Genomic DNA, 21195 nt, shown 5'->3' with positions numbered 1-21195 from the left:
CCACACTATCTAGGTTTTACATCTGGAATGATAAACGACTGTGTGACCTTAAATAAGCTAACCTCCTTGAGTCTCAGGACCTCAACTATAAACTAATAATAATAGTGGTAGTTACTTCATGGGGTAGGTATGAAGATTATGTGTCACTAGTTATAAAGCACTCAGAAGTGTAAACACCAAATAATATGCCAGTATACATAATATATAAGTATTATTATATTATACATTATATATTATATAAGTATGTATAAAATATACTTTAATAAAAAAGGTTGAAAACATATAAGCAGTCCCCCCTTTGCACAGCAGTAAGAGATAGTAAAAATACCTGTGAGCAAAGTGATCTTAATTATCATTGAGAAAAATTACTGTTGTTCCAGGACATTTTAAAATTTCTGAATGATATTTAATTTTTTAAAAAACATTGATAGATAATAAGTGTACACATCTATGTATGACCTTTAATTTTTTTTGTCAATACATTAAGATCTCATATGAACAAATATAAAGGTATAGAAAAATGGGGGGGGGGCGCCAAAAAAAAAAAAAAGAATATCAAGAATACTTCGAACAATGGTTGTCTTCTTAAGGTGTGGCTTATGATATAGGGCAAGCTGTTTTCTATGCTTAGCAAATTGTCACATTCCTTACTATGTCTGGATTAGGTATTCAAGCACCTGAGGGTAAGGCTTATGACTGATGAGTACTTTCAAAACCTAAGAATCTATAATACAGAAAAGAATAAAGATATAACACTGAATAAAGAGAAACATGCAGAAAACTTACATTATATTGATGATTAGCAACAGGCTTGTAATTTGTTGTTACAACTTTCTCCAGTTGTTGCGACAGCCTTACAGGTTTGGAAGATTCTTCTATTTGCAATCTGAAAAAAAGAAGGCATTATATACACTTATTTGTTTAGCAGAATGAAACCTGAAGACTTATTTCTGTAATTCTTATTCAATAAATACCAATTAATGTATAAACCTCAGATTATTATACTACCCTTACTAGAACATTCAAAAACCACAGTGAAAATATATGACTATTGTGTTACTTCATTAGTCTATAACTTACTTTTAATCCTATATTGTACAGGCAAATCTTAACTACTAAAAACCAGAAACCAATCACCTGAAAATTTCTGAAAACCAACCAATTAACCAACCAACCCTACAAGTAAAAATAAACTATATAAACTAAAATTAATCAAGTTGCTAATTCAAAATTTCCATTTATCTAATTAGAAATGAAGGCTAACAAAATGGAATAAATCAGCACCTAAGGTCTAGTATCTAGTAATCAGCACCAAAGGTCTCATTGGCTAGTACAGATACAGAACATTTCGGTGATTACAGACTTCTAAAAGATACGAATGGTCTAAAACTACTACAGGACTACATCCAAATTAAAATATAATTTGAAATATTGCCTTTGAGAAAACAGCCATAAAATGCATGACACCATGTATAGCATATTATAAAACATAATACCTGAACATACATCTTCAAGTAACAGACTTAGGATATTTTGTTTGTATTAAATGTGGAAAGACACATTCAAACATTGATTTCTTACTTTAAGAGTTAAGAGAAATTCATTTGCTAATCAAAAAAACTGTTTTAAGAGGAGAAAAGTGCAGCTTAAAAAAAAAAAAGGTGGGGCCAGGGTTGTGGCTCAGTGGTAGAACACTTGCCTAGCATGCATGAGGCACTGGGTTGCCAAGCACCACATAAAAATAAACAAATAAAATAAAGGTATTGTGTCCATCTGCAACTAAAAAAATTTTTTAAAAAAGGTTTCACTGTATCTTTGGATTTCTCATCAGTAGGGTATCAGAATATAAATATGTAGTATATTTAAGAAAATGCTCATAGGTAGCTAATTTGTAAGTAAAGTGCAAGAATGAAATAAAAGTATTTTTGGACAAAACCCTTAAGACATTTACAGATCATCCTTAAAAGAATTATTGAAAGGTTTACTTTCGGGTGAAGGAAAATAAATCCAAAAGGAAGGAGTGGGATGCAATGGTCACAGCAAAGAAATTAAAAAACATGTTAGAAAATTGCCTATTAATAAAAACAAAAAGAAAGCATCTTTTTTAAAAAAAAAAAACGGTGAAATTAACATGAAAGATGAAAAGGAAGAGATCAGTATTAGTGCATTTTAAGATTTCTGTATGTTTTCTAAACTTTCTGCAATAAGCATCTATTACTTTTATAATAAAAAAGGAAGTATACCTAATAAATACAAAATATCATTATTTTTTGGATGGTTAATCTGAAAGCCATAAAATGTTGGTCATTCAAAAATAATACATGCTCAAAATTGTATATTATATAAAATTTGACTCAGACTTTAAATTCATGGTTCAACAGAACAAGTACTAAAGCTAATTTTCATTTAAAATTCAAAAAGACACCTCGAAGTACAAAAAGTACCTATTTTAAAATGTTCTTACTAAATACGGGTAAAGATAAATCATCTTGGATGAAGATAATTCTCTATTCTGTTTATTTTTAGGTATATAACAGCAAAATACTGAGATACTCAATGTCTACCAACTATTTTTTATATATGAAATTTACATTATTAGGTATTAGGTATACTTTACCATGAAACCCAAATTCAGTATACTTATTTCTATATGGAAATGTAAATATTTAAATTCATTCATTTATTAATCCATACTTAAGCTTTAAATGATTATTTTATAAAATGTTAAAAAAATACTCTGGAAATATCTTCAGAAATTTACCGGATATGCAATCATAAATAGTAAGTACTATATTACTTTTGCCTTTCGTATGTCACATATATTTTCTAAAGAATTTTTTTGTAGCCACTGCTTCCTGACTCAGGTCCATGTGGCATACTTTCCTTTACAGAAAAATTCTTCAGCAATTCTAAAAGTCAGTTTCACCATCCAGACTGGCATGATATATGTAACCTCAAAATATTTAATCTTTTAAATAAAGAAAAACAATGATCATTGCTTTAAAATAAATAGCTAATATAAAAATTCAACCTTTGCATTGTACTTCAAAAAAGTCAACTTCAAGGGTTTTGTTTTAATAAAAAGAGGGCATCTTATGATTACAAGCTCAAAAGGTTAGGAAATGAAAATACAGCCTATTTTTCAAGAACCAAATCTTAAAATACCTTAATTAACCTTGACTGGTTTAAAATAATTTAGCAGGTTCTTTAATTAACACTAAATAATTCATTTAACATTATCTCATGAAGTGTCAGAACAATTTGCAACTCCATTTCATCACTGAACAATGTACTAAATTAAACATTACTGACCTCAACAGGCTTTCAAAGTCAAAAGAAGGTTTACCTGGGTTTATCAGAATAATATGATTTGGAACTATTTGGTTTGCAAATCAGAATAGCCAAACCACATACAGAGGTGCTGGGCTGAACTGCAAGCAAGCTAAGAGTCCTGACTATTTTTTAAAATGGGCTTTGACTTTTGCAGAAAATTTTAAAATATGATGTCATTTTCAAGAAACAGTAATAGAAAAGCAATATTCTGTGGTCACTTTGTTTTACAAATCTTCTAAAAAGTTTTTGGTGCTGATTCTTAGCATCATTATGAATATGAATATACATATTCATAGAAGGTTAGGATTTAACTGTATCTTTTTACATTTTCCATAGTTGGAGACAAAGTGCTTGGAAATATACATTTATGAGATAAATGCTGTGGCATCATAAATCATACTTATTTTGTCAAAGCATAATATTTTTAAGTATTAAAAATTAAATAGGTTTGAATATGGATGCATTCTAAACACAACTTTATTTCTTTAAAAAAAACTTAATTTAAATTTTAGGTAACTGAGAATTATATTCTTGGAAGCTCAAGTTGGTGATTATTTGCCTGAGTTGTAACAGCAAACACACTAAACACTTGAGAGAAAATTACAGGTATCTATCTTATACCATAGATTATATTCAGGAAGCTTAACTTTATTTATTTTAGGAAGCTTAAATTTTATCAGAGAATTTTAAAGTAAAAAAGTGACCAGACCTGTGTTTTTAAAATACTCCTCTGACTACTGTTTGCAGGATGGTGTGGAGTAAACATGGAGCCGAGAAACTAGAAAAGCTACTGTCCTAATACAGAGGAAAAATAATACTCATTTGGATGAGGGTGATGCTAAAGAGGTAAAAGTCAAGTTTAGCAAATTAAGAAAATATTTTGAAGAGAGATTCAATAGAAATTGTTCAACTGAACTTGGGTACAAAAGAGGAAGAAAGGCAGTAAGAATAATTGGGCTTAGATTTCTGGCTTGAGCAACTATAACCCAAGAAGAGGGGTCAGACTGTGTTACTATAAAACTGATAGAATTCACTTTACTAGAAAATCTGTATATGAGATGCTCCTTTTACTCTGCTACTACAATTGAAAAAAGATAACTGAAAAACTAACACTTTCTATCTTAAATTCTTTTTTTAAATATTTTTTATTTGTTTTAATTAGTGACAGTAGAATGCACTTTGATACATTATATATAATGGAGTATAATTTCTCATTCTTCTGGTTGTACATGATGTAGAATCACATAGGTTGTATAATTATATATGTACATAGGGTAATAATGTCTGATTCATTCTACTATCTTTCTTACCCCCATATCCCCCTCCCCTCCCTTCACTCCTCTCTACCTAATCTAAGGTAACTCTTTTCTTCCCTAGTCACCCCCCAACCTTGACCCCACCACATTGCGAATTAGCATCCACATATCAGAGAAAACATTCGGCTTTTGCTTTATGGGGGATTGGCTTATTTCACTTAGCATGATATTCTCCATCTCCATACACTTACTGGCAAATGCCATAATTTCATTCTTCTTTAAGGTTGAGTAATATTCCATTGTGTGAATGTGTGTTTGTGCGTGCCACATTTTTTAATCCATTCATCTGTTAAGGGACACCTAGGTTGATTCCACAGTTTAGCTATTGTGAATTGAGCTGCTATAAACACTGATGTGGCTGAGTCATTGTAATATGCTGATTTTAATATTTCTTAATCAGCAAGTTTTATATAAAGATATGAGTTACTCTCTATGCCTCACACTTAAGATTAACATAGATTCAAACACCTAATGTTGAATGGCACCAAGAACAACTCATTTCTCTGGACAAGAAATAATGACAAGAGAAGTTGTGCTCTACTTGTGTACAGTTTTATGTCAAAATGCAGTCTACTGTAAGATATACTGATTAATTAATTTTAAAAAAGAAAAGAAATAATGACTAACAATTACTATCACTGTATAACTTGGGCCACACAAAATTATTTAGCTTTTTTACTATTTAAGGGAATAGTCAAAATCAACTTCACTGAATTCTGAGTTTAATATTATTATTTAAAGAGTCATTAAAGTTGGATACAGTGGCACATGTCTGTTATCTAAGAAACTTGGGAGGCTGAGGCAGGAGGACGACAAATTCAAGGACAGTCTTAAAAAGACCTTGTCTCAATTTTTTTTTTTTTTTTTTTTAATTTTAAAGGACTGAGATGTAGCTCAGTGGTAAAGTGACTCTGAGTTCAATCCCCAGTATCAAGTGGGTGGGGAACTAAATAAAAATAGAGAACATTATCTCCTATTTCTTCCCATCAAAGAGAAAGTTCACAAGGCCATGTAACCAAAGAGCTAAAACACCAACAAACTGATAGCACATGAAAACAGACATTTAAAAAGCACTATATTGAGGCTGAGGTTGTGGCTCAGAGGTAGAGCACTCACCTAGCACGTGTGAGGCCCTGGGTTCCATCCTCAGCACCATATAAAAATAAATAAAGATATTGAGTCCAAAAAATTAAACAATAAGAAAACAAATAACCCAATCAACAAATGGGTCAAGGATCTGAACAGACACTTCTCAGAGAAGGATATACAATCAATCAACAAATACATGAAAAAATGCTAACCATCTCTAGCAATTAGAGAAATGCAAATTAAAACCACTCTAAGATACCATCTCACTCCAGTAAGAATGGCAGCCATTATGAAGTCAAACAACAAGTGCTGGCGAGGATGTGGGGAAAAGGGTACACTTGTACATTGCTGGTGGGACTGCAAATTGGTGCAGCCAATTTGGAAAGCAGTATGAAGATTCCTTGGAAAGCTGGGAATGGAACCACCATTCGACCCAGCTATTCCCCTTCTCCGACTATTCCCTGAAGACCTAAAAAGAGCATACTATAAGGATACAGCTACATCAATGTTCATAGCAGCACAATTCACAATAGCTAGAATGTGGAACCAACCTAGATGCCCATCAATAGATGAATGGATTAAAAAAATGTGGCATTTGTACACAATGGAATATTACTCAGCACTAAAAAATAACAAAATCATGGCATTTGCAGGGAAATGGATGGCATTAGAGCAGATTATGCTGAGTGAAGTTAGCCAATCCCTAAAAAACAAATGCCGAATGTCTTCTTTGATATAAGGAGGGCGACTCAAAACAGAGCAGGGAGGAAGAGCATGAGAAGAAGATCACCATTAAGCAGAGACGAGAGGTGGGAGGGAATGGGAGAGAGAAGGGGAATTGCATGGAAGATGGAAGGAGACCCTCATTGTTATACAAAATTACATATAAGAGGATGTGAGGGGAAAGGGGAAAAAAAGAGAGAAATGAATTACAGTAGGTGGGGTAGAGAGAGATGATGGGAGGGGAGGGGAGAGGAGGGGGGAATAGGAAGGGGAGCAGAATACATCAGACACTAGTATGGCAGTATATATAAACATGGATGTATAACCAATGTGATCCTGCAATCTGTACCCGTGGTAAAAATAAGAATTCATATCCCACTTGAATCAAATGTATGAAATATGATATGGCAAGATCATTGTAATATTTTGAGCAACCAATAAAAAAAAGAAAAAAAAAGATATTGAGTCCAACTACAACTAAAAAAAATTAAAAAAAAAACATAAAAAATAAAAATAAAGAGCACTATGTTCTGGAAACTGTGTTAAGAGCTTTCTCTTTATCGTCCCAATCTTACTTTCTTCTTATGATAAAGCCAACAATAGAACTGAAATTAAGATTTTCATTCTATATGGTCCCATATAACAGAATTCAGACCATACATCAGATACAGCTCATTATTATCCAAAGTACATATATGAAGACACGAATTGGTGTGAATACACTTTGTATACACCCAGAGATATGAAAAATGTGCTCTATATGGGTAATAAGAATTGTAATGCATTCTGCTGGCTCATATAAAAGAATACAGCCTCTAATTAAATCCCATGGAACTCAGTTCAAAATAAATAATTTCTTCTTGATAGTCATCAGCCTGCCAAAAACTGATCTAACCTTTCTCTCTTTCTCTCTCTCTCTCTCTCTCTCTCTCTCTTACATACATACACATGCACACACACAAAGCAAGAGTAGACTCTCCCTTATAACAGCCCTACCCCCACACACATCCACACAAAAAATGCCTATTAAGTCAATATCACTAGTTATTAGGATATAATCATGGTCCATAATCACCCTTACCAAAATCATTTAAAGATATTCTTCATTATTATGCTTTATCAAGAGTTATACTAAACTGGAAATTCAATTTTTAAATTGTTTGGCATTATTAAAAAATGAGAGCAGCTACATCCCTCAAATATTTCAGAAGATGAACATTGTTAAAACTTGACAAAATGGAAAAATGCCAAATTATGGCTCTAAGCTGTTGGCAGATCCGGGAAGTAAAGGCTACAAATTTTAGCTAATACTTATTGGCAAATATATCACAGCAACTCAATAAATATTTGTTGAGCAAATAAATAACACCTTAACTGGACAACTAAATCAAAAAGGAAAAGGTCAAATATCATATTAACAAATGCCATAATAATGTCTGATTTTATACACATAGACTACTTTCATGCCTAAGCAGAAAACCTTATGAAATACTGCCTTGCTAATCTGGTTATCAGCAACAGAATTAAACAACTTCAAACAACACCGAATAACAAATGTTTCCACTAGCAATGGCAAATGTGGGAGTTATTTCATAATGTAATTATCATTTTAGCATTCATCTATCATTTATGCTGTAGCTACATTTGATTGCAATATTTATGTTATTCTTAAAATGACAGGTTTTACAAAAGAGTGTGTATTTTCTTAAATTTAGATTTCATTTTTGAAAGGGAGAGAATGAAGCAATGAATGGAGGTACACAGTGCCTCCCAAGAGAGAGAAAGAGGCTGACATTTGTAGGATGAAAGAAAAACGTCTAACAGCAGATAGAATCAGGAAAAACAGTGGAGCACTGGGACTGCCTGTGAGCAAGCACCCACACGCTCCATCCTGTCAGGAAACAAAAAAGAAGTTCTGGAAGAAGGTACAGCTTGGGAATAGGTAGACAGAAGGCTGAGGTAATAAAATAACCAGGTGAAGGCTGAGCTGATTTACTACTATGAAAAAATTCTAAAGCAGCCTAGCATATTTTAGAAAGTTCCAAAAACTGGGGAGTGGAACAAAGACAGTTTCTTAGAGGGACTGCAATAGTAAGTACATGTCAAGACTATTAGAATGTGGATCTGAGTGGCAATGGACAATTTTGGGGGTTGCGGTTGATAAGGAATTAAATTACATATCCTTATCTGGAAGGCCTACTGGAAGGATCATATAGCAAATGTCACATTTCTTGGAAATGTGTCTCCTACAAATACTTATAATTTGTAAGCTTTGTGAAAGCACAGACCCCTTTCACATGCCTAGCTGCCAGAACAGGCATGGTGATAACACACCAACATTCAGATTTGGCATAGAAGAGAAGAGATACACATAAGGTATTAGTATTAATTAATTAATTTTTCACTCTAGGGAAATATATAATAAAGGAAAATACTGCATCCCATATGTGTGTATATAAATTAATTAAAATGGATAAAATTCAAAATTCCGTTTCTCAGACACACTAGCTACAGTTAAGTACATAGAACCATATGTGGCTAGTGGCCACTATGGTGGATAACATAGATACCTCTATCATTACAGAATGTCTACTAGGTACTGCAGGACAGAGTGTGTCAGGTAAAGCAGAAAGCAAGAGTGAGAGGAGGGGCTATGGTGAATTGGAAATAGAGCACAGGCTCCACCTCAGGTGGGCTACAAGTGCTCTGCTACAGATGACTGCTATTCTGCAGGAATGTAGGTATGCTCTTCCCAAATTATTTTATTCAACAAAGTGCAAGAGAATCAGAGTTTTATGTGAAACCATCCGACATTGCCAACTCACTCAATTAAGAAAATGGGCAACCCTCTCACCAAAACAAAAGAAAAAAAATCCCTTCCAAAAAATAAACCCGAACACTAGCTATACTAGGCCACCAGTTAGCAGCCCTCTAATCTGTATATCTATATCCCATAGTGGTTTTTTTTTTTTTTTTAAAGCAAACAACAACAAAGACTTATTACTAGAAGCAGCAAAATCATGACAAGTAGGAAAAACCCACCCAGTTCAACATTACAGTTTTACTGAAGGAAGGGCAAGTCCTTTGACCTGCATTCACATGTGCCCATCCAGAGGGACAATTCAAGAACTGGCTGATGGACTTAAGGGACTGCATTCTAGCTGGTGCCCAGACTAAGAATAAAAGAAAACGAAAAAATCTGCCTCTGTGCAACATAGAAACTTGATAACATTTGACTCATAAAACCAGGAACCTCATATGATTCAACCATTAGCTGCTTTTTTTTTTTTTTTTTTTTTGAGAGAGAGAGAGAGAGAAGAGAGAATTTTAATATTTACTTTTCAGTTTTTGGCGGACACAACATCGTTGTTTGTATGTGGTGCTGAGGATCGAACCTGGGCTGCATGCATGCCAGGCAAGCGCGCTACCGCTTGAGCCACATCCCCAGCCCCCATTAGCTGCTTCTTAATAAAAGAATACTGAATTAATTCTTCTGTATGAAAATAAAACAACTCAAATAACCAAGTTCTAACATAATTGACACTTGCTCATGATCATACAGCTTATCAGAGATGGGGAGGGTGGTTTAAGATTTGCCAAGCCAGGCTGATGGCACAGGCTTATAATCCTAGGTACTTGTGAGACTAAGGCAGGAGGGTGGCTTGAATCCAGGAGTTCAAGGTCTGCTTGGGCAACACAGTGAGACCCCATCTCAAAGCAAACTAATAAAAAATTCAAAATTCCTTTTCCAGCATTTATCTCCTAATCATAATTCACCATATTATAATGAAGCAATTCAGACATCTTTTTGAGTTTGGTAAATATATACTATCCCTATTTTAAATATTTATAGTTTTTAAGAAAATACATGATGTCCAAAATATGTATGCCTCTTACATTAGCTAGCAAGGTACCTTGCAAGGGGCCTACAATCAGCAAGGAACGATGATTCACACTGGACTTTGTTTAATCCTAGACTTTTGTTAGAAACAACAGCCACCCACAAGTTTTAGGTATGTGCAGAGTAAGGTAAATAAATGACGGCTAATGTAATGGAGACTTTTGGCATCTTATTTTTGTTGTTTTTAATTATTGTATAGCTTCTGTTTTTCATCAGAACACTGTAAGACTCTCAGTCCTTTATCTAATTTTCACTTCTCTAGGAGAAGAAAACTAGCAGCAGCCGAGAGAATATCTATTCACCTGTTAGACAACAAAAAACCTTCACTGAACATTTAGTCCAAAATACAAGAATTTTTCCTCATAGTCTAAACATCTTTATTTATGTAACTCCCTTTTTGCTTATATTCTTTCCTTATGCAAACTATCATCTTGAACTTGAGAGTATGTTTAGTGGCTAGTTTTACCTTAAAGTGGAGCATTACTTCTAAAGTCACTAGCACTCTGCTGCATACAAGCACTGCAGGTGCCCAAACTGTGGAGGGCAGAGGAAGGCAGCACAGTTAACTACAGTTCTTATAAATGTGAAAATAGGTCATCCAAGATTTACACTGCCTCTTCAAATAATTACAAATTTTAATTATTTTCAATTTACCCATTGCAATATTTTTTCTTTAGATTAAGTCAGGCATGATTTCTCAACCACTCCAATGAAAGCAGACTGCTTTTCATTCTGTAAAGTCTGGATCCGCAGGTAAAATGCAAGTGTGTGATAATGGGAAAGGGGAAGGAAGAGTATGGATAGCATTTGATGGAAGAAATCCTTTACTGCTTATGCTTCCCCTGTTAACTGCACACTCTAGTTGCTATTTTATTATAAGCAAAAACTAAAAATATGAGGGGGAAAAAAGTTGAGCTCATCAGGGACCATTTATTGTTCCTCAATATATGACCAATTAGCTACTCTTTCTCTGTTAGAAATGAAATTACCTTAAATTCCAGTGGACGATGAATGACAAAACATTGAATTTCATTAAGAACTTTTCATTTTACTTCTCTTCTCCGAATACAAACAAAAGTAAAATGTCTAAATAATTTGGCATGGTTCCCAGAAGTGAGGGTAAAAGCACTTCTATCAAAAGGCCCAGTAATACTTACAAAACTCACTATTAGAGGGAGCAAAAAAGGACAGCTTTGGCATTAAGATTCATGCTGATAATTTTACATTTAAAAAATCAGAGATTAAAGTGAATTTATAGTATACAGAAAGGCCTTGAATAATGCTTAGAATAAAACAATGTACCATACCATCACATGGCAAAGTCTGAAACTCCACTCTGATTTTAAGTTCCAGTCAATCACTAGGTGTGACACTGGTCGAGTGAGTCAACTTCTCTAACATCTTGGTGCCCTCAAGGAAAAAAGAGGTTAATAATAGAAATAAATGAAATAGTCCTTACAAATCGACTAACTACCGGATGACCTGTCCCATATAGACTCAGTGTGTTTTAGCTATCACTGTAACTTGTTACCACTGATCCTGATACTCATACTGAACAGAAATGGATGGGAGTTATTTGAGTAAGCATTCCTTTTAATAATTATCTGGTTCACACAATAGTAGAACCAAGACTTATGGAACCTGTGTTCATTCTTTATGCTGTCTGGTAGAGGATATTTGGCTATAAAAACTATTGCCTTTGATATTTTCAAAGATAATTTTTTAAAGTGCTATACAGGTAAAACATGCAATGTTCATGAAATGCAAATTAGAACCAGTAATTTAATCACAGTACCAAAAGACAAAAATTTGTTAGCTTACAGTTTTGAGTAATTATTTATCCCCCTTTTTTGGTATTAGGGATTGAACCCAGGGCCTCGTGTACATTAAGCAAGAACTCCACCACTGAGTTACATCTCTAATACTATTTATTTTGAGACAGGTCTCACTAATTGTTCAGGATGGCCTCAAACTTGCAATCCTCCTGCCTCCTGAGTTGTTGGGAGTATAGTGCTACCACAACCTGGCTACTTATACATACAATTCAAAAAATTCATTGGATTTTAAATATAAGAAAAAAAATTTAAAATTTAATCCTTTGAGGCACTTAAACCAATCCCTGATTCTACTATTTGCCTTTCAACTAATAGTGACAAGAATGCAAGTCTAAGTTCAACAAAAGTAAAAACATGTACTTGAGTGGAACAGTTCCCTGAATTATACAGATTACTCATGATAACCAATTTTTTTTAAAGGAAAAGGTTTGTGTGAGGGAAAAGTGGATTCTTTTTTTTTAAATATGTTTTTAGTTGTAGATGAACTTATAGTATCTTTATTTATTTTTATGTGGTGCTGAGGATGACTGAATTAGCCAACTGCAGGCACTGTGTAATGTTTGGGATCTCTAGGCCTTTGAATATTCTCAAATCACACCACATACACCTTGATTAGAAATATCTGAGAACTAGACACTTATCCAGAAGGATTTAAATAAAATCTAGATAGTGGTATCAAATTTAAGCCTACCAATGAGATTCCTTCCAGTCCCAATTTTTATTTAAAAAAATTTTCACTTTTGTACGTTTTATAATTTTTAAATTACTATAGCAAAGGCTAATACAGAAATTAAAGCATATAGTTCAAATATAATCAATTTTTATTTCACAAACCCCACCCCCCACCTTGCCTCGAAATGGTACTGGGGATTGAAGGCAGAGCTGCTTTACCACTGGGCTACATCCATAGCTCTTTTTTACATTTTTATTTTAAGACAAGGTCTTGCAATGAGATGTATATCATTATCCTAAGTACATGTATGAAGACATAAATGGTGTGAATATACTTTGTATATAATCAGAGATATGAAAAATTGTGCTCTATATGTGTAATATGAATTGTAATACATTCTGCTGTTATATAACAAATTAGAATAAAAAATTAAAAAAAAAAAAAAAAGACAGGGTCTTGCTAAGTTGCAAAGGCTGATCTAGAACTTGCGATCTTCCTGCTTTAGCCTCCCTAGTTTGCTGACATTACAGGCATGTACCAAGCCAGCTGAAATTTCCATTTTAATTTGCTAATTTCATTAGCATTTAAAACTGCAAATGAAACACTAGAAACAAAAATAAATAAATTTTAGATGTTTTTACCCCTCCTAAATTTGTCATGAGCCAAGAAGAAAACTCAAAAGGATCAACTCTAGTATGTTATTGGTAAGATAAATTATTAAAGCTTTTTCTTTTCATCAAGGATTGAAATGTGTTCATCAATTTAATTTGGTTTTGAGAGCTTAATCTCACAAATTTTATCTTTTTGGATAAAATTCCTTAAAAATTAAAAAAAAAATGCTGGGAACTACCACTAGTACAGTAAAGTTAATTGTTTTAAAACAGAAATGCTGATGGCTTGTATGTTAGCATATTGATAAAGTGCTAAGAGTAACTATTACACTAAGATTCTGTACTTTCACAATTTTGTCAGTTCATGTTGCTAGCCCTCTCAATAAGACAGTCAACTATGACCACCTTTTTCTAACCTCCCCAGAATGTGTACTCACTGACCGATAAATAAGCTTGTGGTTTGGTATAATCTGATGAGGAATTATATAACATTATATCAAGTTACCTGGCTACCATGCAAAGAACCTTCTATGAAGAACTGAAGACAATATTTTTAAGATTATAAATAACAAATATTTTTCATGTTAGTAGAATCAAGAAGGCATTACAGCTGAACGTGATGGCACACACCTGTAATCCCTGTGGCTTGGTAGGATGAGGAAGGAAGATCACAAGTTCAAAACCAGCCTCAGCAATTTATTGAGGCCCTAAGCATCTTAGGGAGACCCTGTCTCAAAATTAAACATAAAAAGGTTTGAGGATGTGACTCAGTGGTTAAACGCCCCTGCAATTCAATCCCCAGTGCTGTAGGAAAAGGTCTTATAGAAATGCTTCATTCAGGTTTTCCTAAATATGTAAAATATTATCTAGTTCAATTTACGCCCCCCCCCCCCCCGCCATTGGTACTGGAGATTAAGCATAGGGGAACCTAAATCAATGAACCACACCCAGCCTTTTTTTTCATATTTATTTTTTAGTTGTAGGTGGACACAATACCTTTATTTTATTATTTTATGTGGTGCTGAAAATTGAACCCAGTGCCTCACACATACTAGGTAAGCACTCTACCTCTAAGCCACAATCTCAGCCCCACACCCAGCCTCTTTTATTTTTTATTTTGAGCAAGGACTCCTCGATACGTTGTGGCCTAGCTTTGAATTTGTGATTCTCCTACCTCAGCCTCCCAAGCTGCTGGAATTATAGATAGGTGCTGCCACGTCTGGTGAAAAAACTAATTTTTTAAAATATTAGTCTTATACAAAGGCAATTGAATTTAGAATATAGTAAAAACATTACTAAACAAGAGGTGAGGAAAAAGAGTCTTGACAATTTATGAATTTACTTGAAAATTTTCTTTTACAAATTACTTCACATTCTATGACTTATTTTTTTTAATTTTGTGCCTCACATGTGCTAGGCAAGTACTCTATTACAGAGCTACAATCCCAGCCCTTTATTATTTTATGGCCTATGATTCCACATAATGTTTGGGATATCAGGATATATAGCTCTGATAAGTCATGGGATAACTATAAGTCCAAATGTATAGAAAAATTTTCTGCATCAACATGCAGATGATAAAAAATTACAATATAGGTTATAAACAGCTATGATTGCATGTTCAAGACATGACAGCTATTCATATGATTTGAGTCATTTGTGCACATCTTTATAAATACTGCTTTAGTAAACATCCTTATATTTGAAGTTAATAAAGATAATTTACCATTAAGAAAGCACAAATTCCTGTATCATTTTTTTCCCCAGTATGGTAGCATTTTTATACCAAGTTATTTTCCCTGTTCTCCTTAAAGGTTTATTCAATATTGCCAGCAGAAGGTAAGGACAATCAATGTCTGTGTCTTTGGAATAAGCAAGGTAACATGTTCAAATGGCAACTAAAACAACTTTAGAACATTTATATTTGAAGGGAACACAAACCAAAATAGGCCCATTTTTCTTCTGATTCAATATTTAGAACCAACAAAGACTAAGTAAGGATATGAACTTGCTGTATTTTTATACAGATCAAAATGAGAAAAGTGTGCTTTTACAGATTTAATTCAAACTCAAGGTAGAGCTTAAAGTATGGAGAATGTCTGATAAAAGCCATTGAGGTAAGGAATGAACACTGGGGTTTAAGTTATAGCAGATGGTTCAGTGATAATCTTTACATCATTTAAGTTAGGATGGATTCTTCAGACTGCAAATACTATTGCCATAAACTACTTTCTCTAAGTAATGTCTACTAAAGAATGTGTTTTTCTATAAAGGACGTGTTTATACTATGTGAAATCTGAAAGAAACACATTTAAAAAGTACAAATAGTTTTGTGTGTTAGTTTAAGTAGTGACTAAAGAACTTAAAAGTGAGTGTGTAGGAGGGAATAAATGAGATAATGTAGTCCAAGGAGGATGACCTAGCAGAAATTAGACAATAGAAGACTTTATAATTATTGTGATGAGAAGTACTTTCCAATTCTCTAATTTATTATACTAAATATTGGAGGCTTATAACCAAAATTATTTGAAATTGTTTAACGCTAAGCACCCAAGATTACTAAGCAGTCTTAATTTCTAACTCACTGATCAATTTGTTGGACTCCTAAAAATGTTTAGGATAGAAATTAAATAAGCTGCTTATGGTGATGGAAGCAATGTTTCTCTAGTCAGCTACTTTGATATATATTGTGAATATGAATCATTTTTCCCAAATTAAAATTTCTATGACCCTATGACTATGTGATGCGTGCCAACAGGATACAGCAGTGGGACCAAATAACTTTTATTCAGCTAATTAAAAAACACCAGTCTGCAACATTCCACTTGCCTCTAGAGTAGAAATCAGGATTACTAGTGTATTTTGTGTAAACAAAATTAGGAAGTTACCCAGGTGTATACTAACCAAGACACAGTTGCTATGGTGACAAAGCAAATATAGAAATGGCTACTTCATTAGTGACTCCATTAAACGGTAAATGCTGGAAGAGATGGGAAATTCCAGTATTTGGCCACCAATGAGGGCCAAGATTCAAAGAGAATTTCTTAAAAGAAAGGATCAATTATAAGATGCAGTTTGAAATATTGAGAAAAGAGATTTTTGTGCTAACTAAAGCCAAATATCAAACCATGGGGAAAATATCACAGAAGAAAGTAGTAGGGCTTTTAAGGGACATAGCTCCTTTTAGGACCAGCTGCTGTGGCACTGATATTGATATTAAATAATGAAAGCCACTGAGATTGCCATTTAGGACTGCAAATAGGGAAAGAAGGACTCCCTACTGATTCCCTGCTCTGTAGATAAGGTTTCAAGCCATATGGTCTTTTTCTCTCTCTTCATCAAGAGGATGCAGAGAGGGGTGAGAAAAAGGATTTCTGCACATTTTTCAACTCTAAGAAATTAAACTTTAAATTGAAGACAATAAAAGCTGGATATGAACATCTGTGAATCAGTGACAAAAAAGATTAATGCTAGAATTGGACTTAACTTGAAGAAGTTCCAATTATCTAACATTCCAAAAACTTACATGCCAAATCTCATAAAAACAAAAGCTGCAAACTAAGAGAACTCAATCCCAAATGCTTTTTAATATTTTCCTCATGAATAAACAATGCCACTAGATCTTTAAGAAGAACCCTTATAACTAACAAAAGATATACTTGTATTTTAGTTGTTAGTTATATTATGAACTTTTGATGACACAATGCCACAAATATAAAATCCTAACTGAAGCTGGGTGTATAATCCCAGCAACTGATGGGGACGACGAGGCAGGGGGGATCACAGGTTCAAGGCCAGCTTTAGCAACTTAGCTGGACTCTGTCTCAAAATAAAAAATAAAAAGAGCTAGGGATGTAGCTCAAGGGTAAAATGCCCTGTGTTCAATCCATAGTACTGAAAAAAAAAATCCTAGTTTCAAAGTAAAATTCTGTTATAACGATTGAACCTGCAACTAATTATGTTCAGCACATCATTAAAAACAATTAAAGCAGGTCTGGGGCTGTGGCTCAGCGGTAGATCGCTTGCCTAGCATATGCAAGGCCCTGGGTTTGATCTTCAGCACCACATAAAAGTAAATAAACAAAATAAATGTATTGTGTACAAATAAAAAATAATTATTAAAAAAAACAAAGCATCTCATATTGGACAAATACCTCAACAACATTCTAGTTAAGATACAACATTAGCTCTAGTTGAGATTTTTCAAAAAACCACTATTACTGTTAAAAAAGACTGGCATTATAACAAACTTTCTGACTTCTAGCAAATATTAGGCAATGCTATGCTTGTTTTTATAAAAGTATAAACACTTAAATGTAAAAGCCTTGCTTACCGAGCACTCAATTTATTATCTTTCTGAATTTGTCTTACTGGGTCCTTTAAATCCTATCCTATTTACCCCAGTGACTTGTTCCCACTACCCCATGAAAGACTATTCCTAATCACCCTTCTCTCTGCTTTTCCAGTACTTCCTATCTGAATATTTTTCTCATCAGCATTTGCTCAATGCATAAAAATTAATATTGGAATCAATTCTATTATCATACTCAAGCACCTAACCACACATGGGCTGCCATTAGTAACCTGTTTACTCTAATTTCCTAAGTGCCTAGTTTATCTTTTATATTAAATTGAAAAACAGAAGTTTTTGGTGGTACTAGGGAATGAACTCCGGTCCTCATCCCTATAGGCCAAGTGCTCTACCACGGAGCTACATACATCCCCAGCCATTTTTACTTAGTAAGACAGGATCTTACTAAGTTGCTTAGACTGACTTCAAACTTGCAATTCTCTTGTCTCAGCATCCTGATCTACTGAGATTATAGAATGTGCCACTTGGCTCCTCACTTGTGATTTCTGGAAATTATTAGCTGTTTTTCTAGCCCTCAGCCTCCCCTTATTTACATGGCAAACTTCTTCTTGGACCATCACCTCCCCAGAAAAGCCTTCCTTGTTCCCCATGTACTTTACTCATCTTCTCACTGCAGCTGTCACCAGAGGGGGGACTCTATTCTCACAATCATCAAAGAGTGAACACAAGAATTGTGCTAAAGAAGGAACATTCAATGTGTTACTCAATTACAATCCATTAAATATATCTGGTGTCTATTACCTGTCAGGGACTATGTTAACTACTGATCTAGACTCCTTCCAAAGGTTATTAGCAAAAACTGCCAGCGAAATCTTCAGTTAAAGCAAACAAAGGGAACACTATGGAAGGGAAACCTGGCTCAGGCAAAAGTTTTGTGATGTGATTTTTGAAAAATTATATCGAAGTGTAAGTGACATAATAAACCGCAGATGTTTAAAGCATATAATTTTATACATCTTCATGAAAACATATACCTATGAAATCATGTGCTACTTGTTTCAGAAAACTTGCCCAACTTTACAATTTAGGGTTCCTCAGTACTGAATTTTGTTTCTCTGTGGAGAAATCAATAAACCAAAGTTATTGTCCATTTTGGATCAATAATTTCAAAAATTTTGTTTTACATTTTAATAAAATACCTATGAAAAATACATTTATATAAAACTTGATTATATACTCTTCTAAATTCCATGTACTTTTAAAATGTCAGTATACATTTGCAGACAATATAACTATATACCTTAAAAAAAAAAAAGAAATGACTGAACAAATGATACACTGGAAACAGTACAAATATACCAAAATAGCTCCCTGTATTCCAGATACACTACATTTAATAAAGGCAAACCATTGACAATAGCAATGAAGACATAAATACTGACAAACCTTATCAAAAATGTTCAACCCTCTAAGAAGGAAACCACATTATTATAGAAAAATACCAAAGAAGATTTGAATAAATGAAAAGATGTTGTGTTTTTAAATGGTAAGATTAATATTCAAAAAAGCTAATTCTTCCTCAAATAATATCATAGCTTTAAATCAGTGGGACATATTCTGAGAAGTACATTGTTAGGTGGTTTAGTTGTGTGAACATCAGAATGTACTTACACTCATGAAGATGGCTATAGTGTCACTAGGTGATATAATTTTATGGAAACACCACTGTATATGAGGTCCACTGTTGACCGAGGTCATTATGTGGTACATAATTGTAGTTTAAATTATAGATAAAATAGCAATCAGGTTACACGTATCATTATACTGTTCTTGTCTACATACTGAAAGCTGTACTACCTTGTTAAGAGTTCCTTGTATGTCAAGACTAGTATTTCTCAAAATATGCTCTAATGACCACCCATATCGGAATCATCAGGTTGTCTATGAATAATGTCTATTTCTAGTTCTAACTCAGACTTACCAATGCAAAAACTCTGGAATCCTGGTCCTAGAATCTTCATTTTTTTTAATGAAGGCCCCAGATGGTTTATATACACACATGAAAGTCTGAGAAAGATGAGGTCCTATGGAACCCCTCTAAACACAGAAATCTTTTTTATGCATTGTAGATACAATACCTAAAAATATCTGACAAAGAAGATTTCTTGCCAATGTTGGAGGTATAATGAATGTACACTGGGAATGACTATAAAACATGCTGATATGTTGTCAACACTTAAATAAATTTGAAACTGCATGCTTCATATATGATAGAGATTTGAATAAAGAGCAAGAAACAGCTTTGGCAAACAACAGCTTAATAGAGCTCATTAACTTGCATGATTCAGTTTCACAGAAAAGCACTTGGAAAGATGTCAGGAAATCTAATTAGCAATATTTTATTATATATATGAACTTCAGATAGATGGTACAAGTGTATTACATTAACAACAAAGACCAAGTGACCTAAAAGGAAGGGTTTTAAAATGAGGTAGTCTACATATTTTCTGCTTTGTAATTTATTAAATACAATGACGTCTGCCCTAAGCAGAACCAAGAAAGAAGGAAGGGGGAAAAAAGGTATCTCAGCAACCAAAACAGATGTCACAAGGCCAAGCATGACAGCTCTGGGCACTTGACTCATAGGCAAGCCTATTAGACCTTCACTCAGAGTCGATTCAGGTTTCTTTTAAACACATTACTCATTCTGATGAAATTTTTAAACTGGATTGCTAGCTCACAGGAAATTAAAAACACTACATCAGAAAAAAGAGAGGGATCCAAGAGATAGTAACACAATCAACATGACAAAATGACAGCTGATAAAAGAGAACTGAAGAACTATATAAAAAAGCAAAAGGACTTACAAACCAAAATACCCTGGGGCCCATCTTGTAAAAGGGGTAATAGCCCTATTCTTGATCATACTTCAAGGCATCTACCACATAATTAAAAAATAGGTGCTTATATGAAAAACTAAGTCAAAAGAGAAGGCTAACCTATTTATGCTCTCAATAACCTCTGTGAGGTATGGATATAGGTAATATATACTATTCTTTAGAAAGATTTTAATTCATTAAAATTAATTAAAAATCTAAAAAAATTTTAATTTTTAAAAGTTAAAAAATGACAAACTTTTAAAGCATTTGATAACTATTTGAAATACTCAACAATTTATTTCTATAAAGTTCTAGGAAGGAAAATTATTAATATACCAAACCAACAGAGATAATTTTCAAAACAAAATTGTCTTTGGGGAAAAAAGGTCATTTTTTTTAACATGTTTATCAATAGTTATTTTACATATTTGAAAGAGAGTCCACATGGTACTGTATTCCATGAACTATTTTCATCGAAAGGATAACATTTTTATGAAAAAGGAACATCTAAAGTTTTGTGTCA

The 21195-nt window shown here is 33.5% G+C and overlaps 1 protein-coding gene across 1 annotated transcript in view; it reads right to left on the bottom strand.

Moving 5' to 3' along the window:
• The window catches only part of Gtf2f2 (general transcription factor IIF subunit 2), a 150637-nt gene that overhangs the window by 27086 nt on the left and 102356 nt on the right, over positions 1-21195 (bottom strand). The window contains exon 6 of the mRNA XM_027928969.2: positions 787-886. Coding sequence (XP_027784770.1) covers positions 787-886 — 100 coding nt within the window. The remainder of the gene's footprint in view (positions 1-786; positions 887-21195) is intronic.

The sequence above is a fragment of the Marmota flaviventris genome, chromosome 4 (genome assembly GCF_047511675.1).
Source record: "Marmota flaviventris isolate mMarFla1 chromosome 4, mMarFla1.hap1, whole genome shotgun sequence".
Lineage (NCBI taxonomy): Eukaryota > Metazoa > Chordata > Mammalia > Rodentia > Sciuridae > Marmota > Marmota flaviventris.
The sequence above is the reverse complement of the archived record's forward strand: the minus strand, read 5'-3'. Positions and strand labels throughout refer to the sequence as shown.